We start from the raw sequence: 17,091 nt of genomic DNA, 5'->3' as shown, positions 1-17,091 counted from the left end.
TATACCATCAACTATGGTCTAAGCCGCATAATAAAATAACTTAAGCGAAACCCCTACCTCAACACTGGTACTTGGAGTTTAACTCCTAAGGTTGATTGGACAACACTTATACTTTTATGTTGTGCATGTGGGATCAAACCATTGGAACTTCAGGCTTGGCTCGTCAACACGTTTCTCATGATAATGTGTGTGTATAAAAGTGTGTTTTGGGATACAAGAAGAAATGTCGTGGCTCCCCTTTTATAGACAAATTTTTGGAGCCTGTCGTGTACAGCGGGCCGTCGTATATCGCGAGGCCACCCATTTGTCACGTTCTGCCACATGGTGACATGTGGTCTGTGTATTTCTGCCACGTGGTGGCACGTGGTTCGATATGTGTCACCGATTACTTAACGTGGACATCGCATATCGCGATGGTCCAATGGGTATGTCTGTCGCATAGCGCGACACTGTCCATTTTTCGCTTTTCTCCTAAGTCCTACGCGTAATGCGATGGACTTGATCCGTCCATCGCGTAGCGCGATGGTTTTAAAAATCCGATTTTTACTTTTTGACCCTTCATCTTTCATGAATTGACAAAATTGTCTAGAAAGTTTCTAGATGTTACACTTTGTTATGTAAGTTTTCAACTAAAATTCCTCACATGTTGCAAAGTGTCTTTTTCACCATCTTTTAACTTTGCAACATAGCCCCAAGTATTTCACTTAATTGCTTAATGTATTTTTGTTTTTTCGGTTTATTCAACCAAAATCTCTACATTTTTATTCTCGCATTTGAATTAACCATTTTAAGCAAGGTTAACTCTTCAAGGTAAACTAAATGAAATACATTTCGTAATTGGAATTATTCTTCTAAATATTATTTGAGTTTCAAATGATATATATTTAAAAAAATTATTTAAAACTTAATAAACCTTTATAAAACTACCTTTTGTATTTATAAGATTATCTTCAATGAGTTGGACTTGTAATTCCACCATCTTCAATCTATGGTGTAGATTCTTAAATAAACACTTTGATGATTCAATCATACTTATTTAGTGACTAATGATGTTAGTGTTGAGGAACATGCATATGGCATATAATATCATTGATGAACTAGTAATACTTCATGTCATATTATGTTAATTTGGTAATTATCAAATCCATTAAGGTTGATTAAACTTTTGTTTTCTCAAGATTGATGGTGATCGGATTACTAACCCGGATAAGATTAAAGATGTTTTTTTTTCCTACTTTCATAGCCAAATTCTGCAAGTTTGAAGATTAGGTGAATATTAACCGAAGTACAAAGTTTTAAAAAGTTGACTTCAAAACAAGGGAGGAGTTTGGAGAAGGAAATTCGTTCTCTAAATTAATTGAGACGGTTTAATCATCGGGTGATGATAAATTTCTAGGTCTGGACCGGTTCTCTTTTCCTTTGATTAGGATAAAACTGGTACATTATATACGTAGGAAGATATTATGTGATTTTTTTTTTGATTTTTTAAAGGATGGTTATAGTCCTATTGTCCTAAAGCATGTAATATATCCATCTTTGTATACTTTGAGTCCTAAAGTAGACACTCCTTCGAAGCTTGTTACTTTGAGTGCCAAGGTGTTGGTAAACCGGTTGGCTCATGTTATTGATTTCATTGTAAGTATTGAGAAGTCAACTTTTGGTAAATGTTCATAGATTTTGGATGGGCCTCTTGTTATGAATGAGGTAGTGGATTGGTATGGGAAATCGAAAAAGAAGCTTTTGCTTTTTTAAAATTGTTTTCGAAAGGGCATATGATTCATTGAGCTGGAAATTCTTGGAGGTCGTTATCTCTTTTAAGGGATTTGGTTCGATATGGATGGGTTGAGTTATAGCATGTGTGACTTATGCCACATCTTTTGTTTTAGTTAATGGGAGTCCTACTAAGGAATTCCAGATTAACCGCGGTCTTAGGTAGGATGATCATATGCCGCGCTATGTTTAATAAAGTTGGTGTGACAAAAACAATGAATTATGTAGTTCTCATAATTCTTTACTTAGAGTTGATTTTGTATTGAACGGGATAGACACTATATATTCTGGAGTTGATTTTGCAACACCATAATGCACCCTTTGTATTAATGTTTCTCATGTAATCTTTCCAACATTCAAGCACACAATTGGCCTACATACATTTTCTAATTTCAACTTTCAGGATTTCATCAATTGACTTCTTGAATCATACTTTTGTAAAGGTATGTGGTGAGTACAAAATTAATGGTGTGGGCTATGATTAAAGATGACGAGTGTGTTTTTGAAGTCTAAACTTAGTGGGCTCAATGTGGGCCACACTCTTGCACTAATACAATGTCAACCTCCATAAGTCAACATGGCGCAGTATGAGAAACATAGTACCCGTCTGTTCATTTAACGTGGTTCAATCTGGCTCAATCGGGTTACCATCACTCCTTGCTTTATCCATTAACAAATTTATTATTCAAGGATTTGGTCAATTGTGGATCCACAACAATGATGCATCTTCTAACCATTCATAGTATTATAAGTACCCAACCAACCACACTTCTTAACTTAAACTCTTAAACTATTTTCTTTCTTCTAAATTCATTACAAGATGAGTTCAAATAAGTTGAGTTGCAAGGAAGAACCATGTGTCGATGACTATGTCGATTGGAGATACCGGCCATGCAAGCCCAACAAACATGGTGGCATGCGCGCTGCTCTTGCCATCCTCGGTACGTAACTATATATATATATAACAAAATCTAATAACCCAGATTGCTTCTTACACTTTTTAGAAACACTCCTCTTTTTACAATAACCCATCCCTATATATATATATATATATAGGGGGGATGTTAGCGCACAAATGAAATTAACGTGCTAAACGTGAGAATCAAGTAGAGTAATTATATAGACAAGTAGAGTAATTATGTAATTACTCTATGAAAATTACTCTGATGTAATCGCATGATTACTCTACTTGATTCTCACGTTTAGCGAGTTAATTTCATTTGTATTTGATCCAAACCCTATATATATTAATATTCTCTTGATCAAGAACTTTCATATCATATGAATTAATATTGTCATGAATGCTTCTACTTAAACAGGTCTTCAAGCATTTGAGATGATGGCGATTGCTGCGGCTGGAAATAATCTCATCACATATGTTTTCAATGAGATGCATTTCCCTTTATCTAAGTCCGCTAACGTTGTCACCAACTTTGTGGGCACTGTTTTTCTTCTTTCGCTCCTTGGAGGCTTCCTTTCCGACTCGTACCTTGGAGGTTATCGTACCATGTTGCTTTTCGGCTTCGTTTAGCTCTCTGTAAGTCAACTTGTTTCTTTTTATATAAATTAACTGAAAGAAATACGTAGTTAAAAATATATTTTGTGTGTATTGAATAAATGAAAAGTATAATATATACTAAGCAACTAATGAATAGTGACTAACAAAGAAACTTAAAATAAAAATAATAATAATAATATAATAATAATAGCTATAATAGATAATAAACTTGATAGAATAGTAATGGTTTTGTTTTTGTAGGGATTTATATTGCTATCAATACAAGCTCATCTGCCTCAAATGAGACCACCAAAATGTGACATGGTGTCTAGTGCTAGCGCATGCGAAGAAGCGCATGGGCTAAAGGAGTTCGTATTCTTCACAGCGGTTTATCTGGTGGCTCTAGGAAGTGGTTGTTTAAAACCAAACATAATCTCTCTTGCAGCTGACCAGTTCCGGAAAAAGGAGTCCAAAAAGCTATCAACTTACTTCAATTGTGCCTATTTTGCTTTCTGCGTCGGTGAACTCATTGCACTAACGGTTCTGGTATGGCTGCAAACACATTCTGGGATGGATATAGGGTTCGGTGTTTCGAGTGCAGCCATGGCTGTTGGATTAATATGCTTGCTCTGTGGAACTCCCTTTTATAGAAACAAGCCTACTAGTGGAAGTATATTCACTCCAATTGCTCAAGTAATTAAAACATAATTAATATCTTATATTCTGTTATTATTTACTTCACCTCTTCTTTCTACGTGTGTGTTTATCGACTATTGTCACGTCTATTTCAGGTTTTCGTCGCTGCAATCACGAAGAGAAAGCAAGTTTGTCCTTCTAGCTTAGAGATGCTTCATGGAAGCCAAAGTGCCATTGTCTTACACCATAATGTGTCCACTCAGTCACATGGCGGTAGCAGCCTCCTCCATACCGATAAGTTCAGGTCATTTTCATGTAACTTATGGAACAAACTTGCAATGACCAACTTACTATGCTAACAAACTAGTAGAAATGTATTTTGAAAGGTTTGCAACTAACTACTTTAGGGCGACGATGATGCCCGTTTTCCTAATAATAATTTATGCGTAAGTCATGTAACCTACAAGGGGTGATGCAGTGGTAAGCACGCATTGATTCCCCTCTAGTAGAGGTTTCATGTTCGAATCTTGTTTCCACAGGTTTTTTTATCACCTGATATTGTTGATTATCAGAGTACTGGCGGGGGTATCGTATGAATATATATAATATATATATATATATATAGAAAGAGTGTGAAATTAGGGATTAATGGAGTTACACCTTCATTTCTCGCACTTCTCGATGTAAAAAAAACTTCTGAAATGATCCATATATATATATATATATATATATATATATATATATATATATATAATTTATATGACTAGTTTTATTATGTTAGCGGTTATAACATACGAGTTATAAGTTTGTTTTGTGTTTCAACTTCATACAGGTTCTTGGACAAAGCATGCATTAAGATTCAGGATGATACTCGTAGCAACGAAAGCCCATGGAGGTTATGCACGGTGTCACAAGTTGAACAAGTGAAGATACTCCTTTCGGTGGTTCCTATTTTCGCTTGCACCATCATCTTCAACACCATATTAGCACAACTCCAAACATTCTCCGTTCAACAAGGCAGTTCCATGAACACTAAACTAACCACAAACTTCCAAATCCCACCGGCTTCCCTACAATCTATTCCTTATATTATGCTCGTATTCCTAGTCCCTTTATATGAGACCGCTTTTGTCCCCATGGCACGCAAAATCACAGGCCGTGAGTCAGGGATCTCTCCATTGCAACGAGTCGGCATTGGTCTCTTCATTGCAACATTCTCCATGGTTTAAGCTGCAATCGTTGAGAACAAACGAAGAACAATGGCATTAAGAGATCCTAAAGACACCATATCAATCTTTTGGATTGCACCGCAGTTTCTTGTGTTTGGGGTTTCTGAGATGTTCACGGCGGTTGGGTTAATCGAATTCTTCTATAAACAATCAGTAGAAGGCATGCAATCTTTCTTGACAGCAATGACATTTTGCTCGTATTCATTCGGGTTCTATTTAAGTTCTCTTTTGGTGTCCCTAGTGAACAAGGTCACTTCTAGGTCCGGTCATGGCGGATGGCTTAGCGATAACAACCTTAACAACGACAGACTAGACCTTTTCTACTGGTTGTTAGCCGGTCTAAGTTTTATAAACTTCTTCAACTACCTTTTCTGGACAAGGTGGTATTGTTACAACCCGTCGTTGGTGGGCCGCCGAGTCAGCCCTAGCGGGGCTAAGGATTCAAAGTCCTCAATGAACGACATTGAGATGGGTAATTAACAATGGCTAACAACATCATCATGGCTTGAAAATAACAAGTTTTTATTCGGTCTATGCATTATTATAAATACTATTAGTGAAAGTTAAAAAAAAAAGTTTAATTTGCTAGAGATGATTATTGTGATAAGTGATCACCAAAAGAGCACCAAGTGCACCATTTTAGGGGATTTGACTTTATTAGTGTTGGGTTGTATGTGTATGTGTATGTGTATGTGTATGTGTATGTGTATGTGTATGTGTATGTGTATGTGTATGTGTATGTGTATGTGTATGTGTATGTGTATGTGTATGTGTATGTGTTTGACTTTGAATATGTAAGGGTCCATCATGAAAGCTTTAGCTGCCTCTGATTTGCAATATATAAGAAAATGTTAGGTATAAAACCATCAACTAATATGCTTTAGTGATATTACTATACAGGTTAAAATGGGATGTTGTCTCCAAATTTGCTTTCATTACCTTTGTACATGTTATAATATATTTTCTATTTTGGGTGGAATCAACACATACGTTAGTGGTTGTTTGGTGGGGTTCAGCTGTCCCATATACTTTATATATGGTCATGTTCATTATTTATGCGTTATAGATGCATGCATTTACTATTAACACATCTCTTTTTTGTTTTCATATATGTTGTACACAATTTTGCAAAAATTGCATACAATTTTACTAACTTGTCATATATACAAAAAGTCTACAAGTGAGAAAATGGATTATTGTTATGGTAAAGGATTAAAAGCGTGGCAACTTTTCATATAAATGATATTAGGTAAATGTCATTTTTTAAAAAGACCCGTCCATAATCTGGTGAAACATGAAGGAAAAGATTTTGGTTAAGATAAAATTTTTAAAGAAAAAGAAAAAACAGTTTGTACTAGAGTGTGTGTAAATATAATATATTAACAAATGTTTGATTTTTCATCTATTCTTAGGATTTTGGATAACAAAAAGTGATTGTGTCCCCCAATCATCTTCCTCTAAAAAGAATTAGGGTAAACTGTAAGACAAGACATGTTTTCATGTTCCTGAACTTTTTAGCGAACATTCTTTTATCACTACCTTCTATGGTCCTCATGACAGCAATTTCAGCTTGTGGGGGAAGTTTTTTTCCATTATGACGAGGTATGTACCCGCCTCGACACCGAGCGAGGCGGGTCAACCCACAAGATATAGACAAGAGGCTTGAAATCAAGACATTATGAAGGCACAAAGCCAAAACCTATGCGCATGGCGCATATCACATATGCTCATGCATATCACATGCTCAGGCATCACATATGCTCACGCATCACATATGCTCACGCGTATCACATGCTCACGCATATCACATCTGCGCATGGCGCATCCGCGCGTGGCGCATATCACATGCTTGTGCATATCACATCTGCGCATGAAACATCTGCGCGTGAGAATAAAGAGAAGACCTCGCGCATCCTCAGGATAGGCGCATATCACACATGCACATAATCAACCTCGTCCTTATCCAAATCAGGATTAGGGCAACCTTGATTGTGCACGTCAGACAACCTTCCAGAAGGTATCTTTTTAAGGAATAAGAATATGCTGATGTTGACAGCTGCCAATGAAAGGTGGACAACTCAGCAAAACCCATGTGCAATTAATCAATGAAAAAGCACCAGGTGTCCCAAGGACACGTGGCGCGAAGCAATAGGAGGAGGCCAACAAGGCCCTAATTGGGTCTGAGCTCAATCATTGGAAACCCTAACACTATAAATACCACATCAACTCCACAAGGAGAGGTACACCCTATTACACAGTATTCAGCTATATTAAGCAATACACTCCAATTTCCTTACTGTCAGATTATTATCTTCTCCTACAAATTCTTATTCTCACACCGGAGGGTTACCCCAAAGAGGACCCCTCTGTCCCTTTCTGAGGGGTAAGTTTACGGTGCTGTTCATTTTGTAGGTGGAAGAATCCAGATCCAAGAGAACCATCGGTGAAATAACATAATCACACCCGAGGAAAGTAGATCGTCTACCAGTGAGTCAATCCACGTTTCTTCATTGGCGCCATCACCTGTTACAACGGCAACAAAATCTCATCAGTTCTCTAAAGAAATTTTCACCATGGTTTCTGGTGTTCATAACGTCGATCAAGTTCTGGAGGATATTGAGCGTGAGGATGTTAATGAGGGACAGCAGTTTCTGAGGGTGCCGCGTGATTCTACGCGCACCACCAGTAGCCATCCCTTCATCACAACTCCTCATGGCCAGACTGAAACTCCTCCAGACGATCTCACGTTCCAAAATCTTACCGGCGCGAAACAAAAAGGCCCAATGGGTCCAGAAGATGAAACCAATGACCCTAAAGAATGGCTCATAAACGAGCAACGACGTCTAATGGACAAGTACAATGAGATGGTCAAACAGAAAAAGTTAGCCGACTTAACACAAAGGCTAGCGTTTGACAAGCAAACCATTCAAGGAACAAAAAGGGCGCGCGCGCCGGAAGAGGGTCACTCTGTTCACACTGAACACGCTGAGTTTAGTGATGAAGAAGTGCACAGCATGAGGAAGACGCGAGATACTCATGCAGGAGGCTCACAGCTCCGCGCGCACGTGAACATGGCGCCTGGAGCCAAAGCCGATCTGGATCTGTACACACCATACAGCCCACCAGTGAGAGGGCAAGTGGACGTCACCACACCGTACAGGCCAGCCATCTTGGTGAAACATTCAAAATTCACTGAGCGTATCGCGAAGGCCCCCATTCAGCACAAAACCAAGATGCCAAGTGGTTTGGGCAAATATGACGGCACAACAGATCCAGACGATTTCTTACAAGGTTTTTACAACACTGGAAACCTAGAAAGCTGGACGATGCCAACATGGTGTCACATGTTTGCTCGCTGCCTCACGGGCGCGGCGCGTGTCTGGTTCGAAAGCTTGCCTACTGGGCAAATCGATGGGTTCGAGGAACTATTGGAAAAGTTCCAAGCTCACTTCGTACAACAGCGCAGACACACGCGCGACCCTGATGACATCATGCACTGCGTGCGCTGGAATGATGAAACGATTGAAGACTACATAACTCGTTTCAATCAGGAGTCTCTGGCAATCGGAGGTATCACTGAGCAACTATTGCGCGTGGCCTTTATACAAGGCGCGCGCAGTGATCAACTCCGCCGAGCTCTCGTAAGCAGAGATGGCATGCCAACCACTTGGGCCAAGCTAATGGAAGCATCGCGAGTCTTCGCGAAAAATGAAAAGCAAATTGCCCAAGATAGAGCGAGAGAAAGAGGGCATCAAGCAGAGGCACCGCGCAGCAACGAAAGAAGGGGCAAACAGAACACTGTATGGTCCAGGTTGCAACCAACCAGTTTTTCTCCCGCAGAAAAGCAGGCGCAACCAAGCTTATCTCAGCCCCAAAAAGACATTCGTAATCGCGGAGAAGGTGATAAGAGGGAAGGCGGCAGAGATCCTAACAGACCTCTGCCAAGAATATGGACTCCCCTCACTAAAACGCCTTCACAAGTGTTGAGCACTGAGAATGTCCAGTTCAAAAGCCCCAAGCCACTACACTACAAGGGACCATCAAACAGTGGCAAGTACTGTGAGTTTCACAAGTCCACAGGACACAACACTGATGCATGCCATCACTTGAAGGATGCAATTGAAAAAGATGTGAAATCAGGCAAGCTGGCTCACCTGGTGAAAAACCCAAGACCAGAAAATGAACAACCAGAAGGAGCCTCTGCCAACAAAAAGTTCAAAAGAATCTGTGTAGCCGAGGGAGGAAGGCAAGGGCAAAGATCAAGAAAGAGAAGCGCGCAAATCCAAGGAGATTGGCGCGAGCAACAAGTTATCTTCCCAAGAATCAGGGGGGGCCCTTCTATAGCAGTCCTCTTGTCATCACTACACATATTGCTCATTATGAAGTGTCAAAAGTCCTGGTGGACACTGGCAACGAATCAGACATCATGTATGAGCAATGTTTCAGAAAACTTGATCCGGCAGACCAAGCAAGGCTTGAAATTGTGAATGCACCAATCTCTGGTGTTTCAAATGAAATCATTCATCCCCTAGGTCAAATACAATTTGAACTAACCATGGGGGATGAGAAACACAAGCGAGCCGAAGTTGTCAACTTCTTGGTCTTGCCCACCACTTCATGCCACAATATGATCTTGGGTAGGGGAACGATTGCCCAATTCAACGCCATACCGTCGCCAGCGCACGGCGCGTTGGGGTTCCCAACACCAACAGGTGTAACTTTTGTATACCGAGATCATTTGTGTGCTGTGACAAGTACTCCGCGGGAAGGGAGAATGAAACTTCCAATGGCAGACAACGCGCCAGAGGAATGGATTCTCAACCCAAAATTCCCGGAGCAAACAATCACAATTGGCGCTACGATATCAGACGACACGAGGTTGAGAATGAAAAGATTGCTCACAGCATATATGTCGGTCTTCGCGTGGCAACACTCTGATATGACTGGGGTTCCGCGAGACCTGGCGCAACATTCTCTCAACACGTTCAAGTCTGTAGAGCCAATTGCTCAAAAGAAGAGAGTCATGGGGGATGAGAAGGCGAAGGCCATGAATGAGCAGGTTGAGGATCTACTGCGCGCAAACATCATCCGCCCGATACGATACCAGACATGGGTAGCCAATCCTGTGATGGTAAAGAAAAGTAACGGGTCGTGGAGGATGTGCATTGACTTCAAGGACCTCAACAAAGCATGCCCAAAAGATTGTTACCCCCCTCCCAAACATCGACGCAAAGGTGGACTCCGTGGCGCCATTCAAGCTCAAATGTTTCCTGGATGCCTACAAGGGCTATCACCAGATTCAAATGGCACCACAAGACGAGGACAAGACTGCCTTCAGAACCGACAAGGGAGTTTTTTGTTACACAAAAATGCCCTTTGGTTTGAAGAATGCGGGAGCCACCTACCAAAGACTTATGGATGCCGTTTTCAGCGAGAAAATTGGAAGAAACCTAGAAGTCTACGTGGATGATTTGGTGATCAAAAGCAGGGAGGAAAAACAAATGCTCAAAGACATCGAAGAAACCCTTGGGCGCCTAATGGAAGTTAACATGAAGCTCAATCCGAGCAAATGCACTTTCGGCGTACAAGAGGGAAAATTTCTAGGTGTAATGGTCACCAAGGATGGTTTCAAGGTGAACCCAGAAAAGGTGGAGGCCATCCTTGACATGCCCTCGCCATCCACCATGAAAGAAGTCCAAAAGTTGAATGGGAGATTGGTATCAATCAACAGGTTCCTAGCGAACCATGCAAGCAAATCTACCCCATTCGTTAATACATTGAAAAACTGCCTAAAGAAAAGCCAATTCAAGTGGACTCCTGAGGCCGAGCAAGCTTTCAGTGAGATTAAAGAATGTTTGATAAATCTGCCCGCGCTCACAGCTCCACTTCCTGGTGAAACTTTGACATTGTACCTATCAGCAGGAGAGCGCGCCATCGGCGCAGTATTGTTGGTGGATCGCAAGGGAATCCAAACGCCAATATACTATGTGAGTCGGGTGCTGACAGATCCTGAGACGCGCTACTCCATCATGGAAAAGTTAGTTTTATCACTAACACACGCGTCGCGCAAGCTTCATAGATATTTCAATGGTCATCCTATTGAAGTTCTAACGGGTTACAACATCTAGCAAGTCTTGCGGCGCCCCGCGCTCTCGGGAAGGCTGACAAAATGGGCGCTGGAATTAGGAGAACACACGATCGCCTATAAGCCCCGCCCAGCAATAAAGGGACAAGTCTTAGCTGATTTCATCGCGGAAATTCCAGAAGGAAAAATTGAAGAGGCTCAGCGCGAGGTAGACCCTCCGCGAGCCAATGATGAAGAAAATGTTTGGAGATTATTCACTGACGGTACTTCAAGCAACGAAGGGTCCGGTGCAGGCCTCAAACTGGTGGATCCAGAGAATCATGAATATACTTACGCCATCAGGTTGGACTTCAAGAGCACCAACAATGAAGCTGAGTATGAAGCCCTGCTGGCTGGCCTGCGCATCGCGCACAAATTCGGAGTTAAAAAGCTAGAGGCCCATGTTGATTCATACTTGGTAGCAGCACAAGTCAATGGCCTTTATGATGCCAAGGAGAACACCATGCCTCTGTATCTAGAGCAGGCGAAAAAACTCATCGAGCAATTTGACTGCTTCAGAATCATTCATATTCCGCGCAGTGAAAACAAATCTGCCGACGCGCTGAGTAAGATGGCATCAACCAGTTTCGATCACTTTGGCAAAGATGTCAGGGTAGAAGTAATGAGCAACCCGTCGGTGGTAGCGAAGTCTGTCCTTGTAACTCATACAACCCCTTCATCATGGATAACTCCAATAATGGAATTCTTGAAGGAGGGAAAGGTACCAGACAATCGCGCACAGGCAAGGAAGATAAGGCACAAGTCGCAGAACTATGAACTGCTTGATGGTACATTATATCGACGCTCTTATCTTGGACCGCTCATGAAATGCCTAGATGCTGAGGAAGCAAGCTATGTGATCAGAGAGATACACGAAGGAATCTGTGGAATACATGCTGGCCCGCGCATGGTGGTTGCCAAGGCAATGAACGCAGGTTACTATTGGCCAGGCATGTACTTGGACGCTTTAAAAGAGATCCAAAAATGCAAAGCGTGTCAGAGCTATGCGCCAAACACCATGCGGCCAAAGAAAAACTTGATTCCGGTGACCTCCGCATGGCCCTTCCACAAATGGGCAATCGATATTGTGGGTCCCCTACCGCAAGCTCAAGGGCGAGTAAAATTTTTGGTAGTGGCAGTAGACTATTTCACAAAATGGGTCGAAGCCAAGCCACTAGCAAAAATCACAGCCGAGGCGATGAAGCAGTTTATTTGGAGCCACATCATATGCCGTTTTGGCCTTCCCATGGAAATTGTGAGCGACAATGGCAAACAATTCACTGACAAGAAGATATCCAGCTGGCTCAAGGAATTGCGCATCAACCAAATTTTCACTTCAGTATACCACCCTCAGGGGAATGGCCAAGTGGAGCGCGCGAACCAAAGCTTGCTAAATGGGCTGAAGAAAAGGTTGGATGGAGAATCCCATTCTTGGGTCGACGAGCTACCTAATATCCTGTGGGCACACAGGACATTAAGCAAAACCAGCAATGGCGAATCCCCGTTCAGCCTAACCTATGGAACGGAGGCAATGATTCCAGCAGAAATTGGATGCCCTTCCCATAGAGTGCTCATGATGAACAAGATTGATAACGAGCGCGAAAGGAGGTTGGATCTCAACTTGCTTGAAGGGCGCAGAGAGGCGGCTATCATCAGTGAAGCCAAATACAAGAAAAAACTGGAAAAATATTACAATCAGCGCGTGAAAGAATGCCACTTCAAGAAAAATGATTTTGTCCTTCGAAACAATGAAGCTAGCCGCGCGATACCCCCGGGAAAAATGTCCCCCAATTGGGAGGGACCTTATCAAGTCTTGGAAGAATTGGGAAAAGGCGCATACGCTTTAAAAGATTTGAATGGAAAGAAGATCCCGCGCGCATGGAACGCGGCACAGCTTAGAAAATGTTTCATGTAAAAAATGTCAAGTTTGTAATCAAGGCTTTTTAAGCCATTATGAATAATGATACGCGCTATCTTCTCTTAATGTGGATTCTACTACCTTTTGCATACATGTTTCACACTTCCCTTTATTAATTTTGAGCAATATGACAACATTGTATTGACATCAAAACAAAAATAAAACGAAGTAAAACATACATGCGCGAGCTTCAAGCTCAAACGCGTTAACGAGTCTTAACTCTAAAACGTCAGGGCCTTAGCCCAATAATATGAGCCTTAGCTCAGGGCCTTAGCCCAATAATATGAGCCTTAGCTCAGGGCCTTAGCCCAATAATGTGAGCCTTAGCTCAAATCACTCACAACATCCATCCTACATGCTGCGCAACCTGACCATAAAAATACCTAAGCACAACTAAGGCAAAGCAAATGCCAAAACATAGTTGTTAAGGTCTCAGGTCAAGGTCGCGCAAGAAATTGTAATGGATATCTGAGTAACACATACTGACACGTAAAGGCTAAAAAACTCATAATTCCCTATAATAAATGCGCGATAACGTCGCGCAAAAGAGGAATAATGAAACGCCAAAGCACGTGTCAACATAATCAAGATATGGCAAAATCACTTACAATATGACAAGGATTAAGTATAATAATTTCCTTACAACCTTGTTCTTATTTCAACGTGCAAGCATATCTTATATTCAACAAGCAAACATGCAACATAAAGAGATGAATGGGAAATGCGCAAAATGCGAATAAGGGAAAAACAAAATTTCATTCCAAAGCATTGAAATTTACAAGTTTACAAGATGATGAGATACAAACTACAAATATAAAAAAAAAATACATGAAGGGCTTCTCAATTCTCCACATTGACGTCAGCCTCTTCATCGTCCTCATCACCGCCCTCAGCATCTGGCGCAGCCCGCTCCTCGTCATCTCCAAACTGACCATAGTCAAGTTGTTCGTCCTGAATGGAGTCTTCTATCACAATAGTGTTAGGAGCGGATCCTTTGGCCACGCCAGAGCCGCTAGCCGAGGCAGCGTTCCCCGCGCCATCATCGCCGCCACCAGCCCCTTCGCACTCGTCAAGTAATTTCTTTAGCGCGCCGAGATCGGGCTGGTCAGCAAGCGCGGATATCTGCAAATCATAAGGAAAAATATGAGTACAAAAAGACTTGGAAAATAAATCAAAGTAATCTCATTAAAGTTAAAATACCGGCGCAATGATAGGAATGAGAGTATTCAAATACTTCTCCCCCATCTCGGCCATATCCGCGAAGACAACGTCGAGCTGGTAAGGGTAGTCGGATGGGTTCTTCTTCAGTGCGCTATATTCACAACCATCCTTGAACCCTTCAGCTCGACCCACCAAGCGCGAGGCAGCGTTTCAATCCATCACAAGGGCCTGAAACTCGTCTGAGTAATTCATCGCATAAGCGCAACGAGTCATACCCTGTGAGACTAGCCATTGGCGATCCTGCGCGAGAGAAGAAACAGTCGTCTCGAGGGCAGGAATCTGAGAGTTTAACAACTCAACAGTTTCCTTGGTCTGTTTCAGCTCCTCTTTGTCGGACGCTGCTGCCGCCAAGGCTTCTTCCTTTTCCGCTCGCGCAACATCGAGTGCTTCCTGGCTAGACGCTGCCGTCGCCAAGGCTTCATCTTTCTCGGCCTGCGCGGCCGCTAGCTCCTTCTTCAGGCGCGCAACCTCACTCTCCAATGATGATTTGTCAGTTATAGACTGGACAAGAGCTTGGTCACGCGCCTCCGCGTCCAGCTCCAAGTCGCGCACTCTACGCGCGTACTTGGCCGCGTCCGCCTCGGCCGCCTGTAGCTTCTCCCGCGCAGCCTGTAGCTCATGCCCGCGCTTCACAAAGGCGGTGTTGGCACTTGCTCTGTTCTCGCTGAGCTCTGCTTGGAGTTTCTCAGCTCTCTCTCGAGCATCAGAAAGATGCCAAGCAGACACTTTAGCCTCTTGCTTGGCTTCCGCAAGAGCATCACGTACCTTTACGTAATCATAGCGAAGCTCTTGGGAGGCAGCAAAGAAAGCTGACCCAGCAAACAGATGATCGTTGAGCAAGTCATCGCGAGCGCGGTCCTCCTGAAACCTCCTTTCAGCTGGAGGCACAGAATGAGCCCAGAAGTCCGCACACACACCCATGGACTGAAATGAGCTGTCCTCAGTAATATTCCATCTCGGGCGGTAAATGCGATCGGCTTCCTGCAAACACAAAGTAATGATCTAAGTCATCAAAACACTAATATGGAAGTCCACGCAGCGGAGCAAAAACGAACCAATACCTGCGGGGATGAAGCAGAAAAGTCAGCGCCAGCCCCACGAGAAGACTGCGCCGCAAAATCTCGTGCGGCTGCAGGGCTGGCGCGGCCGCTGTCGGAGCCTTCAACTTGAACCTCCTCATCCTCCTCTGAAACAGGCCTTTTCTCCTGCGACCTAGAACCAAAATCAGTCTCGCGAGGAGGGCTGCGCGCAGGAGGAGGTGAGGGAGGTCTCGACGCCGCCAGATCGGCGCGTAAAACGGCCTCCTGCTCCTTAGTAATTCCGATGAGGAGAGATTCAGCGCTTGCAGGAGCAGGATGTGACAATCGTCAATTTCAGGTTAACCCCGTTAACTCAACTCCGTCAATTCAAACTTTAAGATCGTTGAATCTATAACGCACACTTCATTACATTTAAACTAGGGTTTAAATGACGCTTAACATTTACTACATGTGTAGTCTTTCGGGATTTGCACCGAAACGCAAACGAGTTGACGCGAACGATTGATAAATAAACGACAAACGTCAAAACACTAATTATGTGATTATTATGTGTTAGGTATATGTGTGTTACTTGATTGTTATGTGGAATGTTAAACAAGAAACAAGAACCAACTAGTTTAGGCTAGAGATGTAGCACTTGAAAGTTTAGGGACTAGAATGTAACTTGGTTATCTATAAATATAACCTAAACACTAAACCCTAATCTATTTTATATTATAAACAAGACCGATCGGCCTCCCCTCTTTGGTTCTCCACGGCTGCCGTCCACCCACTCACACATACACACATCAAATCAAGAGATTAATCCAAGAACTAGGTGCTAGGAAGGTATACTTGATCACCTCTTACCTCTTTGTTGTTTAATTTTGATGTTTAATGGGTTGTGTGTAAACCCTAATCGGCCGATCATGTGTATGTATGTGATTAATATGATTGTTGTTAGTTGGATAATGGATTGATAACTAGATTGATGTTGTTGCTTGATTGATTGTTGTCTTTGATTTGAGTTAAAACACAAACCCTAATCTTGTATGTATGGTGAAATTGATATGCATGGATAGTAGTTATAGTGTCTAGAGGGTTATATGGATGCATGATAGTTCATAGATTGTTATTATGTTGAGTTTTGATGTGAACAGATTCTGGACAGAATGTATATACGATGTTTAAGTGACTGTAACGAAGTGTAAACGTGAAAATTGATTTAGATTGTGGGTACTGCAGTAAACTAGGTTGAGTCTAGTTTCTATAAAGTATAAATTCGTAATTTTTGGATAAGTGGAAGTATACTTTTATGATTTTACAAAAACGTGATGCAAAGCTGAGCTGTTTGACCTGCTGTTAGGTTATGTTGTAAATGTTATATCTCATGAACTACGAGACCAATTGGGTTGGTTCCACTTCTGGAAGTTGACTCATTGAGTTAGGAACCAAACCCAAGTGGTCTTGCATTTATTGGATTTTTCGTTTAATGGGAATTGCAAATAACATTCTGTTGCACATGAATCTGACTGATATGAGTTAGCTGTAATGTTTTGGTCATTATAAGAAAAATATGTGGAATAAAAATAAGATAAAATATGTTCTGGAAACCTAAGATATGTATGCTTCTGTGGTAATTTTTGGTGAATTAATTGAGACGTTATAATCGGTGA

General features: G+C 42.0%; 1 protein-coding gene and 1 pseudogene across 2 annotated transcripts in view; both read left to right on the top strand.

The window, feature by feature from the left end:
• The first annotated feature begins 2,131 nt into the window (after positions 1-2,131).
• On the top strand, positions 2,132-5,833 carry LOC143567887 (protein NRT1/ PTR FAMILY 4.4-like; annotated as a pseudogene). Its single transcript, XR_013141482.1, has 5 exons — positions 2,132-2,711; positions 3,090-3,307; positions 3,530-3,961; positions 4,060-4,208; positions 4,737-5,833. The product of XR_013141482.1 is annotated as a protein NRT1/ PTR FAMILY 4.4-like (transcript).
• LOC143567898 (GDSL esterase/lipase At1g71250-like) overlaps positions 5,164-17,091 on the top strand; it is a 31,409-nt gene continuing 19,481 nt past the window's right edge. Inside the window, exon 1 of the mRNA XM_077054180.1 lies at positions 5,164-5,605. Within this exon, the coding sequence (XP_076910295.1) occupies positions 5,164-5,605 (442 nt within the window). The remainder of the gene's footprint in view (positions 5,606-17,091) is intronic.

The sequence above is a fragment of the Bidens hawaiensis genome, unplaced genomic scaffold (assembly GCF_021521415.1).
Source record: "Bidens hawaiensis isolate Kalapana, Puna unplaced genomic scaffold, B.hawaiensis_p1.1 tig00023694_1, whole genome shotgun sequence".
NCBI classification, from domain to species: Eukaryota; Viridiplantae; Streptophyta; class Magnoliopsida; order Asterales; family Asteraceae; genus Bidens; species Bidens hawaiensis.
The sequence above is the reverse complement of the archived record's forward strand: the minus strand, read 5'-3'. Positions and strand labels throughout refer to the sequence as shown.